Source organism: Benincasa hispida, chromosome 5, assembly GCF_009727055.1.
Source record: "Benincasa hispida cultivar B227 chromosome 5, ASM972705v1, whole genome shotgun sequence".
Classification (NCBI taxonomy): domain Eukaryota; kingdom Viridiplantae; phylum Streptophyta; class Magnoliopsida; order Cucurbitales; family Cucurbitaceae; genus Benincasa; species Benincasa hispida.
The window spans coordinates 6,060,595-6,078,965 of NC_052353.1; the positions used below are offsets into that span (position 1 = coordinate 6,060,595).

The 18,371-nt window shown below is 31.8% G+C and overlaps 2 protein-coding genes across 10 annotated transcripts; both read left to right on the plus strand.

The window, feature by feature from the left end:
- Window positions 1-7,043: 7,043 nt before the first annotated feature.
- On the plus strand, window positions 7,044-8,672 carry LOC120078182 (calmodulin-like). The gene is made up of 4 exons (XM_039032408.1): window positions 7,044-7,263; window positions 7,757-7,914; window positions 8,009-8,086; window positions 8,374-8,672. Exons 1-4 carry the CDS (start codon window positions 7,185-7,187, stop codon window positions 8,506-8,508), a joined length of 450 nt encoding a protein of 149 aa, XP_038888336.1. The 5' UTR covers window positions 7,044-7,184; the 3' UTR covers window positions 8,509-8,672.
- A 2,948-nt stretch (window positions 8,673-11,620) lies between these two features.
- Window positions 11,621-17,905, plus strand: LOC120077983. 9 transcript variants are annotated; one of them, XR_005481878.1, is made up of 4 exons: window positions 11,621-12,428; window positions 12,639-12,726; window positions 13,948-17,132; window positions 17,247-17,905. XR_005481878.1 is itself a non-coding variant. In XM_039032133.1 (4 exons), exons 1-4 carry the CDS (start codon window positions 12,414-12,416, stop codon window positions 17,345-17,347), a joined length of 255 nt encoding a protein of 84 aa, XP_038888061.1. In that variant the 5' UTR covers window positions 12,356-12,413; the 3' UTR covers window positions 17,348-17,905. The 9 variants fall into 9 exon arrangements, 2 of the variants coding, with proteins under 2 accessions (XP_038888061.1, XP_038888062.1); XR_005481877.1 differs by having other exon boundaries at window positions 13,948-13,998; XR_005481879.1 differs by having other exon boundaries at window positions 12,639-12,714; window positions 13,948-13,998.
- The last annotated feature ends 466 nt before the right edge of the window (window positions 17,906-18,371 follow it).

Genomic DNA, 18,371 nt, shown 5'->3' on the forward strand with positions numbered 1-18,371 from the left:
CGAACCCCCACCAAAATGTATTGCCCCTGGACCCCGGCTCACTGACTAGACAACGAAACCCTAGTATTTGATTGTTCGAAGCACCAACACCCAAATTTAAGGCATTCCACACATGAAGAAAGGAAGATCATCTCTTCTAGAGAAGAACTTTTCTCATCCTCGTACACTGACAGAGTCACATATATGGACGTGATCGTGAACGTGGGAAGTATGAACAATATTAGTAAACTTCCTGTTTGTTGAGTGTAGGAAGATGAAGCTGGTCTTTTGAAGAGACAATCTTCCTTCGCAAAAGCATGCTCATTACTAGAGATGTCCACGACCCTGCGGGGAATCTCCGAATACACATGGAATGGGGGAAGGAGTGGGGAATTTTTTTCCCATTTACATTTCGGGGCTAGAGACGGGGAATATATTCCCTAACCTCGAGTCCCCGCCCCACCCAAAGTATACACACACACATATATATTTTATAAAACCCTAACATTTTCAGCCTAAACCTGAAGTGAACTTCCTCTCCCTTTCACGCAACAGTGAAAATCTTTTTCACAAAAATCATTGGTGACTCTGACTCACATCTCACTCCCATCATCGGTGACTCTCGCGCGACGTGCGTGGCCACACTCACGTGTCTGTCAGTTCTCACACTCACCCCTGTTTTAGTTCTCATCTCATCCTCACCCATGTCGTCGTCAGGCATCCCACCCACCACACCTCCTCCTCGTCGTCCTCCCTTGTGTCTCTATCCCACCCAGGCACCCGCCCACTAATCCACCAAACTTTGTTAGATCAATCACATCCACTGCCGGTCTGCCACCCATCCACCAAACTTGATCCCTTTTCGGCGTTCGATCAGTCTTCCTCGGTGTCCTTCTGCTAGATCTATCGTCTGAAGTGTCGTCGACATCTTTTCGTCCCAAGGTATGCCCGAAATCTGAAACTCCACTTTCTGATCTGATTTGTGATTTGTGTAGAAGATAAAATGAATTATAGTTATTCGTTTGATTTTTGGTATGTCTGATCTCTGATTTGATCTGTTAGAAATCTAAATTTGATTTTTTGTATGTCTGAAATTGAATCATCCATGCCCGATATGATTTATGTCCAAATTTGATGTGTGCAGAAGATAAAAATGAGTTATTGTTATTGGTTCTTACATACCAAATTTGATTTTTGCTACTATGTTGTTCGATTTTTGGTGTACAAATTTGATTTAGTGGACAAATTTGATTTAGTGCACAAATTTGATTGTTGGTGTACAAATTCAATTTTTGTTGTTCAATTTTGTGATTGCCTTGCTACTATTTGACTATTTGTAGGTGAAATTTGAAAATGACTCTATCGAATAATAATGAGTTAGAATAAGGTGGTTCAACTCCAACATCTATGAACATGAGCGAATCAACCTCAATAAACAGTGTTTCTAGTGGAAACGATCAATCTACACCTATTACATTAGATACTGATTATAATGAGTATGTACTAAAAAGTAATAAGTTGACGTCAGTAGTATGGAATCATTATAAAAAACAAAAAATAAATGACACGATGAAAGCAATATGTAATTATTGTGTAAAAAAATTAGGAGGGGAATCTAAAATGGGACAAAGCATTTACTTGACTATTTCAAAATTTGTCCCTTACGGAGACAAAGAGATATTAGACAATCATGTTTGAGACCTACTAAAACCAATGAAGGAAAAGTAGTCCTAAATCTGACCCTCTTTGATTATGAAGCTTCTAGAAGAGATCTTGCTTGTGTTATAATTTTACATGAATATCCAATAAACATGGTTGAACACAAAGGATTTAGAAAATTTTTAAGTGGTGTTCAACTATTGTTTAAGATGATTTCAAGAACCACAATGAGGAGAGATATAATAAAAATATATGAAGATGAGAGAATTAAAACAATGAAGTTTTTGGGAAACAATAGAAGTAGGGTTGCTCTTACTACGGACATGTGAATTGTGTCTGGCTAGAAGAAGGGATACATGGCAATCACTGCACCTTTTATTGATGATTCTTGGGTCCTACAAAGCAGACTTTTAAGATAATTTAAATATTTTATGTTGTTATATATATTTTTGTTCATTTGGTAGTTTTCATTTTAACATATTATTACATAATACTACTATACTAGGTTACACGTGCCAGATCCAAATACTGGATAGTTACTTTCTAAAGCATTAATGGAGTGTATTTTTTATTGGAACATAGATCTTAAATTATCCACTTTAACAGTAGATAATTGTTCAACAAATGATGCAGTGGTTGACATTTTATTAAGGAAGTTAGGTTTAAGGACATTGTAGTTGCATAGAAGTTTGTTCCACATTCGTTGTTGTGCACACATTTTGAATTTGATAGTGAAAGATGGTTTGGCTGTAATTTCGGATGGTATAGAGAAGATTAGAGGCATTGTTCATTTCTAGACTCTTTCTGCAAAAAGGAAGGAAAAAGTTGAAGAAGAAGTTCATCAATTACAAATGTCATGTACTAAAAAACAAAGTCTTGATTGTGTTACAAGATGAAATTCAACATTTGTGACGCTCAAAACTGCTTTAGAATACAAGGATGTTTTTCCTCGTCTAAAACAACGTGAACCACTATACATTTGTCTTCCTTCAGATACTGATTAGAATTTTGCAAAAGAAAGGTGTGATGGATTAGAACCTTTTCGATGATTGAGTTGTTTTCTGGGTCAAGTTATCCAACCTCCAATTTCTTTTTTTGAAGAAGTTTATGAAATTAGGTTGGAATTTTCTAAGTGGCTTAATTCTGATGTTGAGGAGGTACAAGTAATGGCATCAAGAGTGATTGCTAAGTTTGAAAAATATTGGAGTGTGATTCATGGTGTATTGGAAATATATATAGTAGTAGATCCTAGGTTTAAGATGAGATTGATCCAGTCTTATTTTTCTCAAATCTATGGATCTCATTATACTGTTGAAATTAAACACGTTAGAGACTTGTGTTGTGATTTGATGAAGTTTTATAATTCAAATTCAAGAATAATAGAAAAACCTCAACGTTCTACATCTACAATTAGTACTTCTTCGACTTCAAGGCGAGATGGAAGTAGTAGTTCAACTGCTCTTGTTAATCAGAAAGATCAATATCTCAACTTTGAAGAGGTTGTTAATAATGTTGATAATGTCAAATCAGAGTTTGATCATTATTTGAATGAATCTCCTCTACCGCGGTCAGATAACTTTAACATTTTGCAATGGTGGAAGTTAAATGGAGTGAAGTATCATGTTTTGTATCAAATTGCAAAAGATATTCTAACCGTTCCCGTCACTATTGTTGCTTCTGAATCTGCATTGAGTATTGGTGGTAGACATGTATATCCACATCGTTCTCAAATTCATGAAAAATTATTGGAAGCTCTAATGTGTAATGTGTACTCAAGATTAGTTATGGACAGAAAGTATGAATTAGTATTATTGTTTAATTTAATCAATAAACTTTTATTATTTACAATTTGAGATCTAATTTTCCTTTTACATGTCTTAAATAGATAAGCATACTCCTATAGATGCTAAAGTTTTGGAAAATGTTCTTGAGGATCGAGATCCAAATTATGTAAGTTATAAGTTCGTGTATTATTATTAATAATAATTTAATATTGATTTATATTAATATGTACAATATTTGTGTGTGTTTTTTTTTCCAGTAATCATCCCTTACAAAGTTGGAAGAAATTCGTTGATGGCGACTTGATTTGGCTATGTTATTGTCATGTTGTGTCTTAAACAAATATGTTGTTGTCATGTTGTAAATTTTCTTAAAATAATTATGGATGGATGTTTTTATTATTTAAGTTTAAGTTGAATTTTAATGAGAATAATTGATGGATTATGGATGGATATTTTTAATAGAAAAATTGATAATATTCTATTGAAATTTGCACTAAAAAATGTTTTGTTTCAATTAAAATTGCATTGGAAAAGTATATATTTGATTAAAATAAAAAAATTAAAAAAACAATGGCGGAGAATTTGTCCCCGCGGGGAATCCGATCCGTGCAAAATCCCTGTCCCATTCTCCGCGAAAAAATTGGCGGAAATGGAGAATGGTATAGGAGGGCGTCCCCGTCTTGTCCCTTGGATATCTCTACTCTTTACATCAAGAGATAAATTTTTATCTTGAAAATCTGATTTTGATTTTCAAGAAATTCATTTCTTCAAAACTACAATATATTAAATGTGTACAGATGAGTTTGGTTACCTAAATATATTTATAATAAGTTTTAAAACCTACAACATTTAATATAATATAATATAATATAATATAATATATATGTCAACTCCCGTTTAGAGATTTTAATCCATCCTTTCTTTTCAATTTTACTCTCCTTTTATTTATTATTATTCTTATTATATTCTTAATACATGTGAGATTGGACATAAAATAATCAAACGTGATTACTAATATCTTATTCATAGGTAAACGTACAACGGTACATGTACAAACCAAATAGAAGGGATTACAAGTTGAGTCTTTTGAATTTGGAGGTTTGCGTTCATTTAGTCGGTTGAATTTTTTAAATTTGAAAGTATTTAGGGTGAGAAGATGAGATGAGTTGAGAAATGAACTCAACTCATTGTTTGGGAGGTCAATTTTGTATGTCGCCGACATTTTATGCCATGTCCACCAATAGTGCACTCAGGTTTCATCACCATCGATGCCTTGTTGTTCAACTCCAGTGACCATCTTTGACTGACCAACTTCGGCGACCACCTTCGACGACTACCTCCAACGGCCAACTCTGGCGATCATCTCTACCAACCACCATTTACAGCCAACTCCAGCAACATCCAACAACCATTGTTGATGGCCAACTCTGACGACGGCCATTCCACCAACTTCAGTGACCATTATTTTAAATTATGACTATTACAAATTTGAGCTTTGTTGACAAACAAGTTTTTTGTTTTGTTAACGCTCTTGACATAAAACTGTCAATAAAATATTGATTTAAAGCTTTAAAATAACTAAATGTTTATATTTAAGTTGACATACAAAATTGTCAATAAAAACACCTTTGTTGACACAAAAATACGTAAGTTCCGTCAAAACGTTGAATTCATAGTTTTTTTATTAGCTCAATATTTTAAAGTCATTCTTTATAGTAATTTAATACTAATAAAATCATTTTTATTAGATAAGAAATCAAACAAACTTATATGTAAAAACACTGTTGAGAAAAAATTGTCAGATACATAAGTGTTTTATTTTAAAAAGTTTTTATCAAAAGTGTAAAATTAAAAATGACTTAACTACAAACGTCACAAATTGAAATGCATGATCCCAAAAATATACCCTAAGCTTCATTTCTCTAAACTCCCAACCATCCATATATGTTTAAAAATAATAAAATAAAGTACAATTTATAGTTTATTAAAAAATATATGTAAAATTATTGAATAAAAAAATTTTCAAACAAAATAAGAATCATAAAAACTGCACCAGATTTACCGACATATGAATTTAAATTCCAAATATCCAAAACACAAACATATAAACTCTATAGATGTATGAACTCAACTCAACGCGTCAAACACCCCCTAAAACATTTAATATACCCTTAACAAATTCAAACTTTTATAAGATTAATTGATTTATTTTATATATAAATTTGAATTTCACGTGACAAACCTCTAATTTTGAATATTACCTCTTGTAATTTAGTGTATTTTTAAAATTTGAATATTTAATAATTAAATTTATAATATTAAAAATTTAGGAATTAAATAGACATAAATAATAAAATTTAAGAACTAAATCTATAATTTAGCTAAATTCAACTGTAAAATGAATTGCAATGGAGCAAATAAAAAATGTGAAACTTACGAACTTTTAATAATCTATTGAAAAAAAAAATAAATTTGAGATACTTTTATCCTTTCTTTCTCATACAAATGTAAAACTCTTAGCCACGAGATCTTTAGAATAATTTTTCCATAAGATGCTCTAAAATATTTTAGTCCGTTTGATAATAATTTTATTTTTGTTTGGTTCTTTTTTTTTTTTAAAAAAAAAACATAAACTTATATCTATTACTTTCTACCAATTTTTTGACAAATCAAGTCAAGTTTTAAAAATTAAAAAAGTATTTTTTAAAACTTACTTTTGTTTTTAGAATTTAGCTAAAAATTGACCATTTTACTTAAGAAAAACAAAAACCATTGTAAGAATTTAAGAGAAAATAAACTGAATTTTCAAAAACCAAATAATTATCGAACAAGGAATTGATATTAAAAAATTGACTTAATTTTTAAAACATTTGTAAAAAGTAGATAACAATACAATAAAATTAGGAGATGGAATGGATGTTTATAGCCTTAGAAATAAAAAATCAAATGGTTACTAAACAAGCCTTTGGTTTTTTATTATTCTTTTCTCGAAACAATTAGGGATCCTTTTATATATTGAAAGAAGTCCAAAACGAGTATAATTGTATCCAATGATCGACATGTGTTAGCAACTATGAGATTTATAATTCGAATCTCCTACTCTGATTATATATATATATTGGATGAGAAAGAAAGAACTGTAATTATTTATAATTTCAATATGAATTCATTAAAATAAAATTTCATCAACTTTGAGATTGTTAGGCCTCTTTTTTTTTTTTTTTTAATTTTTAAAAGTTGATCTTATTTTTTTTTCAATTTCTTATAATAATTTAAATCTTTCGATTTCTTCCAAATAAACTTGATTTTTTAAATAATTGATAAAAATAGATAACAAAAGAAAAAATTTAGAAAGGTAAATATTGTTAATTTTTAAAAACAAAAATAAAAAAACCAAATGTTAATTAAGTCCGATTTGGTTGACCCCAAGAAATTGGGTATGAAACTCGCCATTATCTCTATGACAATGTGCTTCATTTTATTTTATTTTTTTTCTGGGGTCCAACAAATTTTTCCAATCTAGAAAATTTCTCATTCAAAGTGGAGAAAAAAATTTCTGGGAAAATTGTAGTTTTCTTTTAGCGCGTTTGACTATTCCAATTTTTCATTGAACAATCAACAATATTATTCTCTTTTTTCCCTCACCTACTGATTGCAACATGTGTCTATATATATATATATGAATATAAACTTTGGAGTCCCATTGCACCACCACAAATTCCTTTGTTTTCTTCTTCCTCCTTTTCAATTTTGTCAATTATTATGGCTGCTGAAGCTCTTACAGAAGATCAGGTCGCTGATTTTCGTGAAGCCTTCTGTTTAATCGACAAGGATGCTGATGGTGCGTTCATATTTCTCTTCCTTTTTCATTCTTGCCTACCACATGTTTGATATTGTTCCTGAACGAAACCTGAGGCTCAAATTTATAGTTTTTTCATAATACATGAAGTGGGGTATTGAGATTTGAACCACCCACATCGAAGAAAGAAATTTGCATGCTTATTAGTATTGGGTTATACCCACTTTGTAAAATTTATGGTTTGTTCATTAGACTCAACTGAATATTAACAAACTAAACAGAATCTGGAAATTCAGAGATTACTAACAGATTACATGATAAAAATTGGTTCTGTGGTGAGATACTTGAGCATGATGATCTATTTTTAGTCAATAAGTTGTTCTTTCTCTTAGTTTTGATAAGCTGAACTTTTACAATTCAAAATTAGTTTAAGCTATCGCTTTTTGATTCTTTGTGAGAACTGTTTTCTTTTGAGTTTATAAAGGGTGAAGGTTTAAGGATGACTGCTGAGTGAAACTTGTGGGGATATTTGTAGGATTCATCACTGTGGAAGAGCTAGGGGCAGTAATTCAGTCATTGGATGGACATCCCACCAAGAATGAAGTTAGAGATATGATAAGTGAAGTTGATGTCGATAGTAACGGGACGATAGATTTTGATGAGTTTCTAAATGTCATGGCAAGAAAAATGAAGGTAAGAGAGCAAAAAAAGAAAAGAAAGGGTACAGATGAATTGTAATGGCCATTTTATGTGTACATGGTGGCTTAGAAAGGGTTGGCTTTTGCAGGACAATGTTACTGAGGAGCTAAAAGAAGCCTTTAAAGTGTTTGATAGAGACCAAGATGGTTATATCTCAGCTTTTGAGGTAAATTTTCAATTTTTTTCTTCCATTTCTCTCTGAATTGGGTTTCACAACACACAAATCTTCATTTTGCCAAAGGATCTCTCTCTGCTGTTATGCTTGTTTTGTTGTTTTGCCTGCCCCCTGAACTCATTTGAAGGCCATTGCCATTAGTCAATGAAAACGAAAAGGCAGGCTACTTTAAAGTTTAAAACCTGAAAGTCAACAAACAATCCACAAAAGCTACATTATATTATTGTCCAATAAAAATGTCTTACCGACAAAATGATTTCAACGATTTGAGTTTGCAGTTGAGAAATGTAATGATAAATTTGGGAGAGAGATTGACAGACGATGAGGCTGAACAAATGATTCGAGAGGCCGATTTGGATGGCGATGGCCGAGTGAGCTATGAAGAGTTTGCCAGGATAATGACAATCAGTTGATTTCATTTGTACATTATAGATGAAACTTCAAAATCCTAAGAAGAATCTTTCATTTATGTTTATTGGTACCATTTGCCCTCACTGTATATTAGGATACTAAAGTTAGATTTATAATAAAGAGCAAAGAAATGTGATTTTTCCACCCTTTTCACTGTTTATCTTCACTTTGCTTTTGGGTGATGTTTGTTTTGTGTTAATCTTAGATATGCCCATTTTATGACCATCTAGTTTCTCATATTTGTTTTGTGGAGATATCATCACATCTGCAAGAACATATGAATTCTCACATTTGTTTTAGGAGAATGACATACATTATATGTTCTAAAAATGAGATAATCATATAGTTATATCCATGAAGAATCTAACGGTTTTTTAGGTACGAACCTAATTAGCATCGTTTTTGACAAAACTACGATTAAAAGATAATGAACTCCCAGATTGGAAAATGGTTCAAAATGGTTTCTTGGCTCCTACGATTATTAGTTTAATTAATGATAGATGATGTAGCAAGGACTAAAATGTTGAAAAATGTATTTTGTTAACTTCTAGACATGTAAATATTAATCGTGGGATGGATAGCTGACATTTGTTATGTGTTGAAAATAATATGTATAAATTTACGTTAGGGACTTAGAGATTTGTGTTTGAAGTCCTCCACTCATATTGTACTAAAAAATATGTGCATTTAATCTCTTTCCAATTCCATCACTAATTTTTTAATATGTATTCTTAATTTTATTAGTTGGGGTATCATATTTTTTTCCAACAAATCACAAACATCAATATGTAAATTTTAAAATAGTTTAGAATGATATTATTTTTTTTAAAGTAAACTAATTAAATTTAAAGCGTTAGTTTTAACATAATTCAACTAATTAACCCAACTCAATGTTTTGAATTCCCAACTTTATATGTTGAGCTCAAAAGGAAAACAAACAAGCAAACAATCCACACACCTAAAATTTCAAGAATTGAACATGTATTGTTTTATTTTATCCAAGTTAAATTATGAGTCTATCTTAACTATACTCAATTAATAGGAATATGGTAGATTTCAAAAAATATTAGAAATAACACTCTCAACTTTTCATCTCTCAAAACTAGCACGTTTTTTGAAAAGTCGTTAAACTAATTTTTGTCGAGTGGATCTCAGACGAGATTGACTACCCAGATTTGGTTGAAAATTTTGTTTTGACCATTTTGAACGTACATTTCGAAAAGATTAATGCTGATATTTTAGTAATTTTTCCAAATATCAGTTAATCTATTCAAATCTTATATAAAAATCTTATATATTTTCAATCTCCAAATTTAGTTATTTTATCAATATTATATTCAATTATTATGTAATAGGCCAATTTCTGTTTCGATGATTATATGAATTTCTAAAATTTTTCAGATGGATGATTGCATTTTGATTTTTAAATTTTGTGAAAGATTAAATTTTGTAAAATGAAAAAAAGTAATATATGGAAAATATATAAAATCTCGACATTAATCTGCCCGAGAATTCACTGATCTCGGTGTTAATCTGCCTGATATTCATACTGAGATTTTATATATTTTTCATATTTTATCTTTTTTTGAAAAAATTTAAAAATCAAAATCAATCACCTGAGATCTATCTAAAAAATTCATCTGTATAATTGGTAAATTGATTTGGAAATTGAAAATTTGGCTAAAGATTTAAAAAATTACATATGATTTTGATATAATATTTAATAAATATAATCGAATTTGGAGAAATTTTGAAAATATATAAGATTTGGTATAAGATTCAGGAAGATCACATAATATTTGTAAAAACTTACTAGAATCTCGGTCTAACTTCTATGAGAAAGGCCCAAAAGAGCAAAACATTGATAAATTAGAAAAAGCTAATTTTTTAAACTAAATTTTGATGGTCGATTTTGTTCGAGAATAACCGAGAAAAGCTATTTGAACGAATTTTAAAAAATGGTGCTAGTTTTGTAAGGTAAAAATTTGAATATGTTATTTCTGACCATGTCAATATTTGCAATACATTCTAAGTTTTAATTTTTGTTGACATTGTAATAAAGAAGAGATAATTGATTAAACGACCAAATCTTAGAATCCAAAATGGTTTTTATCCCACTCTTTCAAGCTTAAGAATTTTGTATTCTTACTTACATCATTATGAACCAAAATTATAAAACTACCCTTAATTTTTTTTTTCTCTTCTTCTCAATTTTCCTTTTTCTATTTGTGCTGACCATTCTCCATTTGCTAGCAATTGAAGAGTTTCTCCAAATATGACCTCCAACAAAGGGTAAAAAAACCTCAAATACAAAAGATAAGACAATTTTAACTTGAAAAAGTTTAGAGAAATCATGAACTTGTCCTACATTGAAAATGTTGGAAAGTCACGGGCTCTACATTATAAAAGAAGCTCATACCTTTGGTTTTTCAATTGTCCTAGTTAGAAATACTAGTTCAGTGTGCTAACTTTAATTAATTATTATTATTATTATTTTTGTATTCTCTAGTTGATAGTAGGAAAAATGTGTAAATAATATAAAAAACTTGATTGGGAGACAGGATTGTTACGTGTGATTATAACAAATTTTCAAATAGGATTTTCTTTCTGGTGGACTGTGGGTTTTTTTTTTTTTTTTTTTTTTGCACTTTTCAATTTCTTTATTATTATTATTATTAAGTTTTTTTTTTAAAGTTTTTTTTTAGTTATTTTCGACTTATTTGCGTAGTAGAAGTGGAAGATTTTTCCCATAAAAAAAAAAAAAGAGTGCTTTAAANTTTTTTTTTTTTTTTCAATTGAGAGTTTTCTAAGTCTTGTCTTGTATTTTTGATTTTATTTTTTTTTAAAGTTTTTTTTTAGTTATTTTCGACTTATTTGCGTAGTAGAAGTGGAAGATTTTTCCCATAAAAAAAAAAAAAGAGTGCTTTAAAATAAAAAAAGTTTTGGAGTTATTTTGTAATTTAACTTATAAAATTATTCCCTTAAAAAACTTGTAAATATGGATAATTATTTTTAGTGATAAAATTGGTAAAAATACTCGTAAATATAATCAAATATCATGTATCCATGGATGTCTGATTCTCTAGAGACACGATATTTGAAAACAAACCTTTTAATTATTTTTAGTTAAAAATTAAAAAAAAAAACAAATCTTTGTATTTTTTCAGAAGTTAAACGTCGACGGTGACGATGAGCTTGTGAACCCTCCGATGATGGAGCCCTCGCAACTCCATAATCCCGACGAATACTCGGCCTCTTCCACAATTATCACCTTCCAACGCCCAATTCCCCTTCTTCGTGGCCCAATTCGAGCTTCTCAATCTGAAAATCCCTCCGCAGGTCCGTACTTGCTTGCATTTAGGGATTCGCAAGCATGGCAATCTGGGTACGAAACATGCGAGTCGAAGATTATCGAACAATGCAAGGCCGGCGCCAGAATCGGTTGCTCAATAACTGCTTCCAACAAGTGCAAGCCGCCCTGGTGGGGATTTTTGTTACGGTCGAAGAAGGGGTTGGATTTGAAGGAGAGGGAGCATTGCGAAGAGCGAGAAATGGAGGCTTGTTTGGCTGCCGCTGAGGAGAAATGTGTCGGTTTTGCGAAGGAGAAGTGTTCTAAACCGTTTATGGAAGCTAGGATTGTGGCGAGGAGGGGAAAGATTACAGAGAAGGAAGCGAAGATGTTGGTTTGTTGGGCATCAATAGCTAATAAAAATTTTGTTATCCCTTTAATTGACATCAGACGAAATCTTTCTGGAGTTGGTCTTGGGGAGACGACTTATCGAGCTAGTGAATTATTCTAGACAACTACATTTTTCTGGAATTGGTCTTGGTGATGGTAATTCAAGTTATGGAGGATTTTGATGGAAAACTCTGATCAGTGGACGAGCAAGGAATAGTTCAAACGAAGATGAATAATTTAGAGGTATATTGCCTCATTCTTTTGTTGATAAGTTCAAATACAATAGCATTTAATGAAAACAAAGTTCCTTGGTAAATCACATCGTGGGTTGACTCTGTTTTCAGGACTTCCCATTAATCTTAGTATGGAAGATTATGATGCATTTGTTGACTAACGCATAGTATTGATTATTGAAAACAGTATAATTGAATCTTTCTCCGTGTTCATGTACAGGCAAGTTCCTTGCTTATACTTAATAATTGGAAATATCCGTTCGGACGGCCATACTTGTACATGTACCACAATCCGGGTCAGTTTCTTGGTAATTCCAGGTTCATAAACATTTATTTCTAGTTTGTTAAGTGAGTATGGTGCAGGGAATAATATTATAGTTTTGTTTTAATTGCATAAGTTGAATACTATCTTATGTTTAGTCAAATTAATTTTAGTATATTACTTTAGTTAAGTTGTTAAATAGTTTCCTTGGAATTCTGCAGTCTTTTCTTCCCATTTCTTTGTAAGGCTAGAAAAAGCCAGAGTGTGTACTTATAAAGTATAAAGAACTATGGATTATGGTGAGTTAGGAGAGTCTCCTTCTAATGGAATATTTTGTTCTCCTTAGGATGGGTTTCCCATTTCTTCATGGCTTTTGATGTCATCATTCTAATGCACTGCATCAAGTAGGATCAATATCAACTAATCAAAGCATCCTCTGCCCATCAATCTACATGTTAAAATATAAATTTGAAAGATTGAGTTACCTGGCCTAATAACTTGATATTTACTCTTAGATTTAGTAGTATTTATCAAAGTAGGAATCATGAGTTTGAATTCCTGCAATACTATTTTCTCTCAATTTTATATTAAATTCACTATTTAGATGTTAGACCACGTGAATCAAAATTGATATCGGAGCCTAACACCTTGAACTAAGCTTTTTAATCTAGTGCTGGTTTAGAACTACTTGAAAACCAATCCTCCAAGCTGAAGCTGAAATCCTTATAATTAAGATCATGTTTGACAACTATTTTGTTTTTGAAAATTAAGCTTATTTTCTCTCAATTTCTTACAACGATTTGCATTTTTCTTAAGTACAAGAGTTGAATTCTTAGCCAAATTTCAAAAAAAAAAAAAAATCAAGTTCTTAAAAATTTCTTTTTATAGTTTTCAAGATTGGACTTGGTTTTTTAAAACATTGGTAAAAAGTAGATAACAAAGCAAGAAACCTAGAGGTGAAAGGAGTGTTTATAAGTTTAATTTTAAAAAATCAAAAACCAAAAAATAAATGGTTACCAAATGAGACCTCAGTTTCATAGAACGGTAGGAATGAGATACATTGAACCTCTGTTTTTCTTCATTAATCGTCATTAAAAATAGAATGACGGACAAAGCATCCAAATTAGAGCATCTTTTCAATGCATAATTTGGTTCTGATCCTTTGTGGCATCTGTGGTTAAATCAATGTGAGTTTGATGGAAATGGTTTGCTTGATTAACCCGATACTTACCACAGTCGATTTGAGTAATTGTAGATTTTATTGCAGATTGGTCGGAATTCAGGGAAATCGAAATTCATTTCCATGATATATCTGAAGGTACGAGATACATGTGTGAAGAAGATAAGTAATCGAGATATATTTGTGAAAATACAATAGCGTAGGCACAATTTTGTGAAAAAAGAATATGCTTGTTATTTAAATACGATATGGTTCTTTTTCTCCCCCCTATTTCCTTTAACGAAAGACCAAACTTTAGAATAGAAATGTGCCATATGAAAAGAAAAGCTCAAAATAAAAGGCTCCTTGTAAACAGACATTGAGAAAGAAACATTACACTTAGCAGAGAGACGTCTCCTCCTATGAACACTAAACACCATGAAACATTCTCCTAATCCTTAAGTCAATTCAGACCTCCCCGTCTGGATACTGTCGATTTCAAAATAGTTCCAATGACTCTGATCCCTTGGTATGAGATTTGGGTATGTTTGCTCTAAGTGGTAACTAGAAAATCCTTTCTCATCAACAAGGAGGCAATTGAATAAGATATTCTTCCTATTAAACCAACCATTAGCATGCAATGATAAAAACTAACTTCGTCATTGTTCTTGAGGTTTTTTTTTTCTTCAACAAATATGAGAATGGGAGGATTCAAACATTTGGCTTCTTGATTGTGGGTTATATGTTTTGATTTGTCAAGCTCTACTCAAGGCTGGTTAGTTAGTTGATTGGTTTGCTGAAAATTGATGAAAAGAATTATGGAAATAAAGTTTTAAGAGTTTGGGTGGAATTTGTTGCATTAATTTGGAAGGTTGCATCCTTACCACTTTGGATTTGGAATGATCTCCAAGGAGACTTCTGGATTGGGCTCAACCACTCCCACTAGGCATAGGAGTCTTGTTAAATTTCTTTTATAGACCGAGTGCACGTCACGATGATCGATGAAGGGAATTAGTTGACAATTAGTTGGAAAACAGTTTGCTTTAGTTAATTGATTTGGGTAGGTTTATATCAGTAGTTTATTGTTGTTTTATTAATTAATTAGCACCGGTTTAATAAGCTTTAGATGATGTAGTTTGTCATTAAGAAGAAACCTAGATTGGCATAATTCATGTTTGGATTATACCCTAAATTAATCATAGAAAGCTGGATTTATGCTGTATTTTGCTTGTGGGTTTATGCTTTGTATAATTGAAATCCTGATAGCCTAACTTTATGTACCTGTGGAATTAATAAATCCATAGGCTCGTATCAAACATAAATTCAGCTTTTGAACTGCAAATTGTATAAATTTAACGTGTAATATTGGATTACTTCCCTTGTTTCTTAGGATTAATTTCATCCCCTTTCAATTTATTTTTCTTGTTTATAGATAATCAAACATGATTAAGATTAATACTGAGAGAAAAAGATGAAGGGAGATGGGATGAAAAGGTGGAGTCACCCTTATTAAAGCGAGACTAAAATTGCTAGTAAAGATGAGCATGGTAAGAGGCCAACCCAACAATTATAGCTGTATACTGTTTCAAAAATGGAATATAGGTTTGCTCGAGTTCATCATTTGTCAAAGCCTAAAACAAGAACAATGGTTAGACGCAACCTCTACTAATTTCATGCTTCCATCTCCTCTGCACGCATAAAAAAAATCATTTAAAGAAACGTATCACGTGACACATTTCAATTGAGTGGTAGTCGAGCCCCACAATAGATGGGGCAGCCAGCGCTACCTAAGTTTTTTTTCCCTAAAACAAACATCCACAACTGTTCATGTTTGGGAATAATGGAATATAAAATGCCTCCAACAACGTGGAAACAGTATTCATTTATATTTTTTGTACCCTTCTCTTTTTAATGCTTCCTCCGAATAAAACGAAAATAACCCATTAGGACAAAGTATTCGAATCACCCATCCCTCAGGAGCTTTCAACTTTTAAGATGATATATAAGATGCTGGAATAATAATACTCCAATTTCTTGAAAATAAATTATTTAACCGAATTCTTGATTCCGATTCGATTTAAACTTTTGTATATAATATATTTTAGAAAGAAATAATAAATAAAAGTTTGTAGAGTTTCAAAGCAATAAGCATAGAGAACGGGATCTCAAAAGCATCAAAACCTCTTTGGATAAGAGAAGTTCTGTCACTCAAAACCCTAACAGTAACATCAGTCGAGAGATTCCCAGAGCAGAGACCCAAGCATTTATTCCACTCGGAATTGCAAGTGCAGATCTGCTTCATACCCCATTTTTAGCCAAATCTCAAGAATCTCCATTGCTCTCTCTCCACAACTCTTTCTACAAAATAAGTATATTATTGTCCATGACAGGATCAAATTAAGCCAACCTGCAAGACAAGAGAGAGAGAGAGAAAAAAAAAAGTGTCTTTCCTATACAGGAAGTTGTTAAGGTGAATTGGACGAAACACTGCAAGAAGAAATGAAAAGAGTTTAGGTTCATCCATAATAGAGCCACCTATACTTAAGATTAATATCCTATGTGTTTTTCATGGCATCCAAATGTTGTAGGGTCAAACAGATTATCTCGTGAGATTATCGAGATGCACACAAACTGATCCAAAAAGAAAATAAAAAAAGAATAAAAAGAAATGAAAAGAGTTTATCCATAAATGGTTGGTTAATGTAGAAGAATTTGCTAAAATAAATTGAACTCAGCAAGGAAGAAAAAATGGGGTAGTGGTTAAAACTAGTAAAATTGAAGCTCTGCAGCCAAAAGGAGCTGTTTGGTAGTGTTGGAATTAGAAGATAGAAAGTGGGTTAGGCTTCTATAATAGGGAGAATAAGAGGAATAATGGAATGGTGGTTTAGTTTAGTTTTCTCGTGATACCATCAAAAGGTGAAGCTACCATATGATCTGATCTTTCCTTGCTTGTGTGAAGAGAGCAAGAAGAAGTTTAGATCATGCTGGCAGCTTCAACTGCTGGTGATACACGGCAAATGAGAAGGAGAAAAATAGAGAAATAAAGAGTTTGTGTTATAATTTGGAGGAAGATGAAGGGTATTGGTAAGGGATATAAATAGAGAGGGGGAAGTAAAGTGATTGTCTCAATTTTTGTTGTTGAATTATGTTGTATTGTAAGGGTTTGGAAAAAAGCTGATGAATATGATAAACTAAATAATGAAGAAAAACCAGATGGCAGACTGGCAGTGGTCCAAAGGTAAGACAAAATTGAATATTGTGAAGCCCCACGCCATTCACCAGCAGACAAGCTAGTGAGTAGCTCTAAAATTTTACCCGATGACTTTTTCACTTTATGCAGCTCTCTCTTTCTCTTTCTCATTGTCTTTCTCTCTCTCTCTCTCATTGTAAAATCTTCCATGAAACAGAAAAGATTGAGACAGCAGAACACGAAGTGAGCAGTCTTTTGAGGACCATGTGCATGGCTTCTAACAAGCTTTCGGAGAAAGAAAGACTCGGAGCATCTTAAACCAGCCAAATCATGCATGTGACTCTCTCTCTCTCTCTCTTACTTTGTTGGTTTCTGTTTTATATATTTCTTGTTGGGTATTTCCTTAGTAGTTAGTGAGATCTATATCTTCTTTTTCTTTTTTGTATCCGTGAGTGTTCGAACTTACTCAAAAGTTGTTTGGACCTCCAACTTAAAGCTGGTGGGATGGGTTATTTTTTATTTTTGATGAAGAAAACTACTTTCATTGAGAAAAAAAATGAAAGAATACAAGGACAAGAAAGGACCACCATCTACAAAAAGGATTTCCAACTATGCAAAATAACTCATGTAGAGAAGTTACAAAAAGCCTTGGAAGCCGAAACGCACAAGAAACATGAAAGCAGATGAGAGGGTCCTTCTCCACCCCTCTAAAGACTACTATTGCACTTCATGTTTTGGACGGATTATTATAACCCACTTCATGTTTGGGGATCCAAATATAATAGTGGTGTTTACAACTATTTATAATTTACAATTAACTATAGTAATACTGTTTGAAATCCCTCTTTATTATAGTGTATTTCTTACTTAGACTAATAAATTGTCCGCACCTCGAACACAGACTATTATAATCCATATATTGTATAACCAACTTGGCATCCCAAACGTCCTCTTAAATGTCACTTCGACTAATCTAATTGGACAATTTGGATGACAATGACTGTCCAACATTTAAGTGTTGAAGAAATTTGTTGGATATTAAATCCTAATTGGATTGAAATCATTCCTTCATTACCTTTTTAGGAGTCGATAATTATACAATGACTCTTATTTTTTGTGTAGTGATATAGTAAGATATTATATTAGCAAAGGGGGATGCCATTTTGTTGCGCCTCGATAATGGACTCTAAAACTTAATAAAAGTCAAAATGGTCAACATGGACCGTTAATAATATCATCTTTTACTTTAACCTTACTCAAAATAAACCATCTAGTGGAGGCATTTGTTTATACAAGTCTTCCTGCTTTTACCCTGTACTGAAAAGTATGGAACTTATTTATA

What these genes read in the sequence shown, in the direction of transcription:
- LOC120078182 (XM_039032408.1), top strand. Translation starts at nt 7,185, where the DNA reads ATGGCTGCTGAAGCTCTTACAGAAGATCAGGTCGCTGATTTTCGTGAA. An exon ending in TCATGGCAAGAAAAATGAAG is followed by an intron (nt 7,915 to 8,008) that starts GTAAGAGAGCAA and finishes TGGCTTTTGCAG; the next exon opens with GACAATGTTACTGAGGAGCT. An exon ending in GTTATATCTCAGCTTTTGAG is followed by an intron (nt 8,087 to 8,373) that starts GTAAATTTTCAA and finishes TTGAGTTTGCAG; the next exon opens with TTGAGAAATGTAATGATAAA.
- LOC120077983 (XM_039032133.1), top strand. An exon ending in CAATCCGGGTCAGTTTCTTG is followed by an intron (nt 12,727 to 13,947) that starts GTAATTCCAGGT and finishes ATTTTATTGCAG; the next exon opens with ATTGGTCGGAATTCAGGGAA. An exon ending in TTTCCATGATATATCTGAAG is followed by an intron (nt 13,999 to 17,246) that starts GTACGAGATACA and finishes TCCATGAAACAG; the next exon opens with AAAAGATTGAGACAGCAGAA.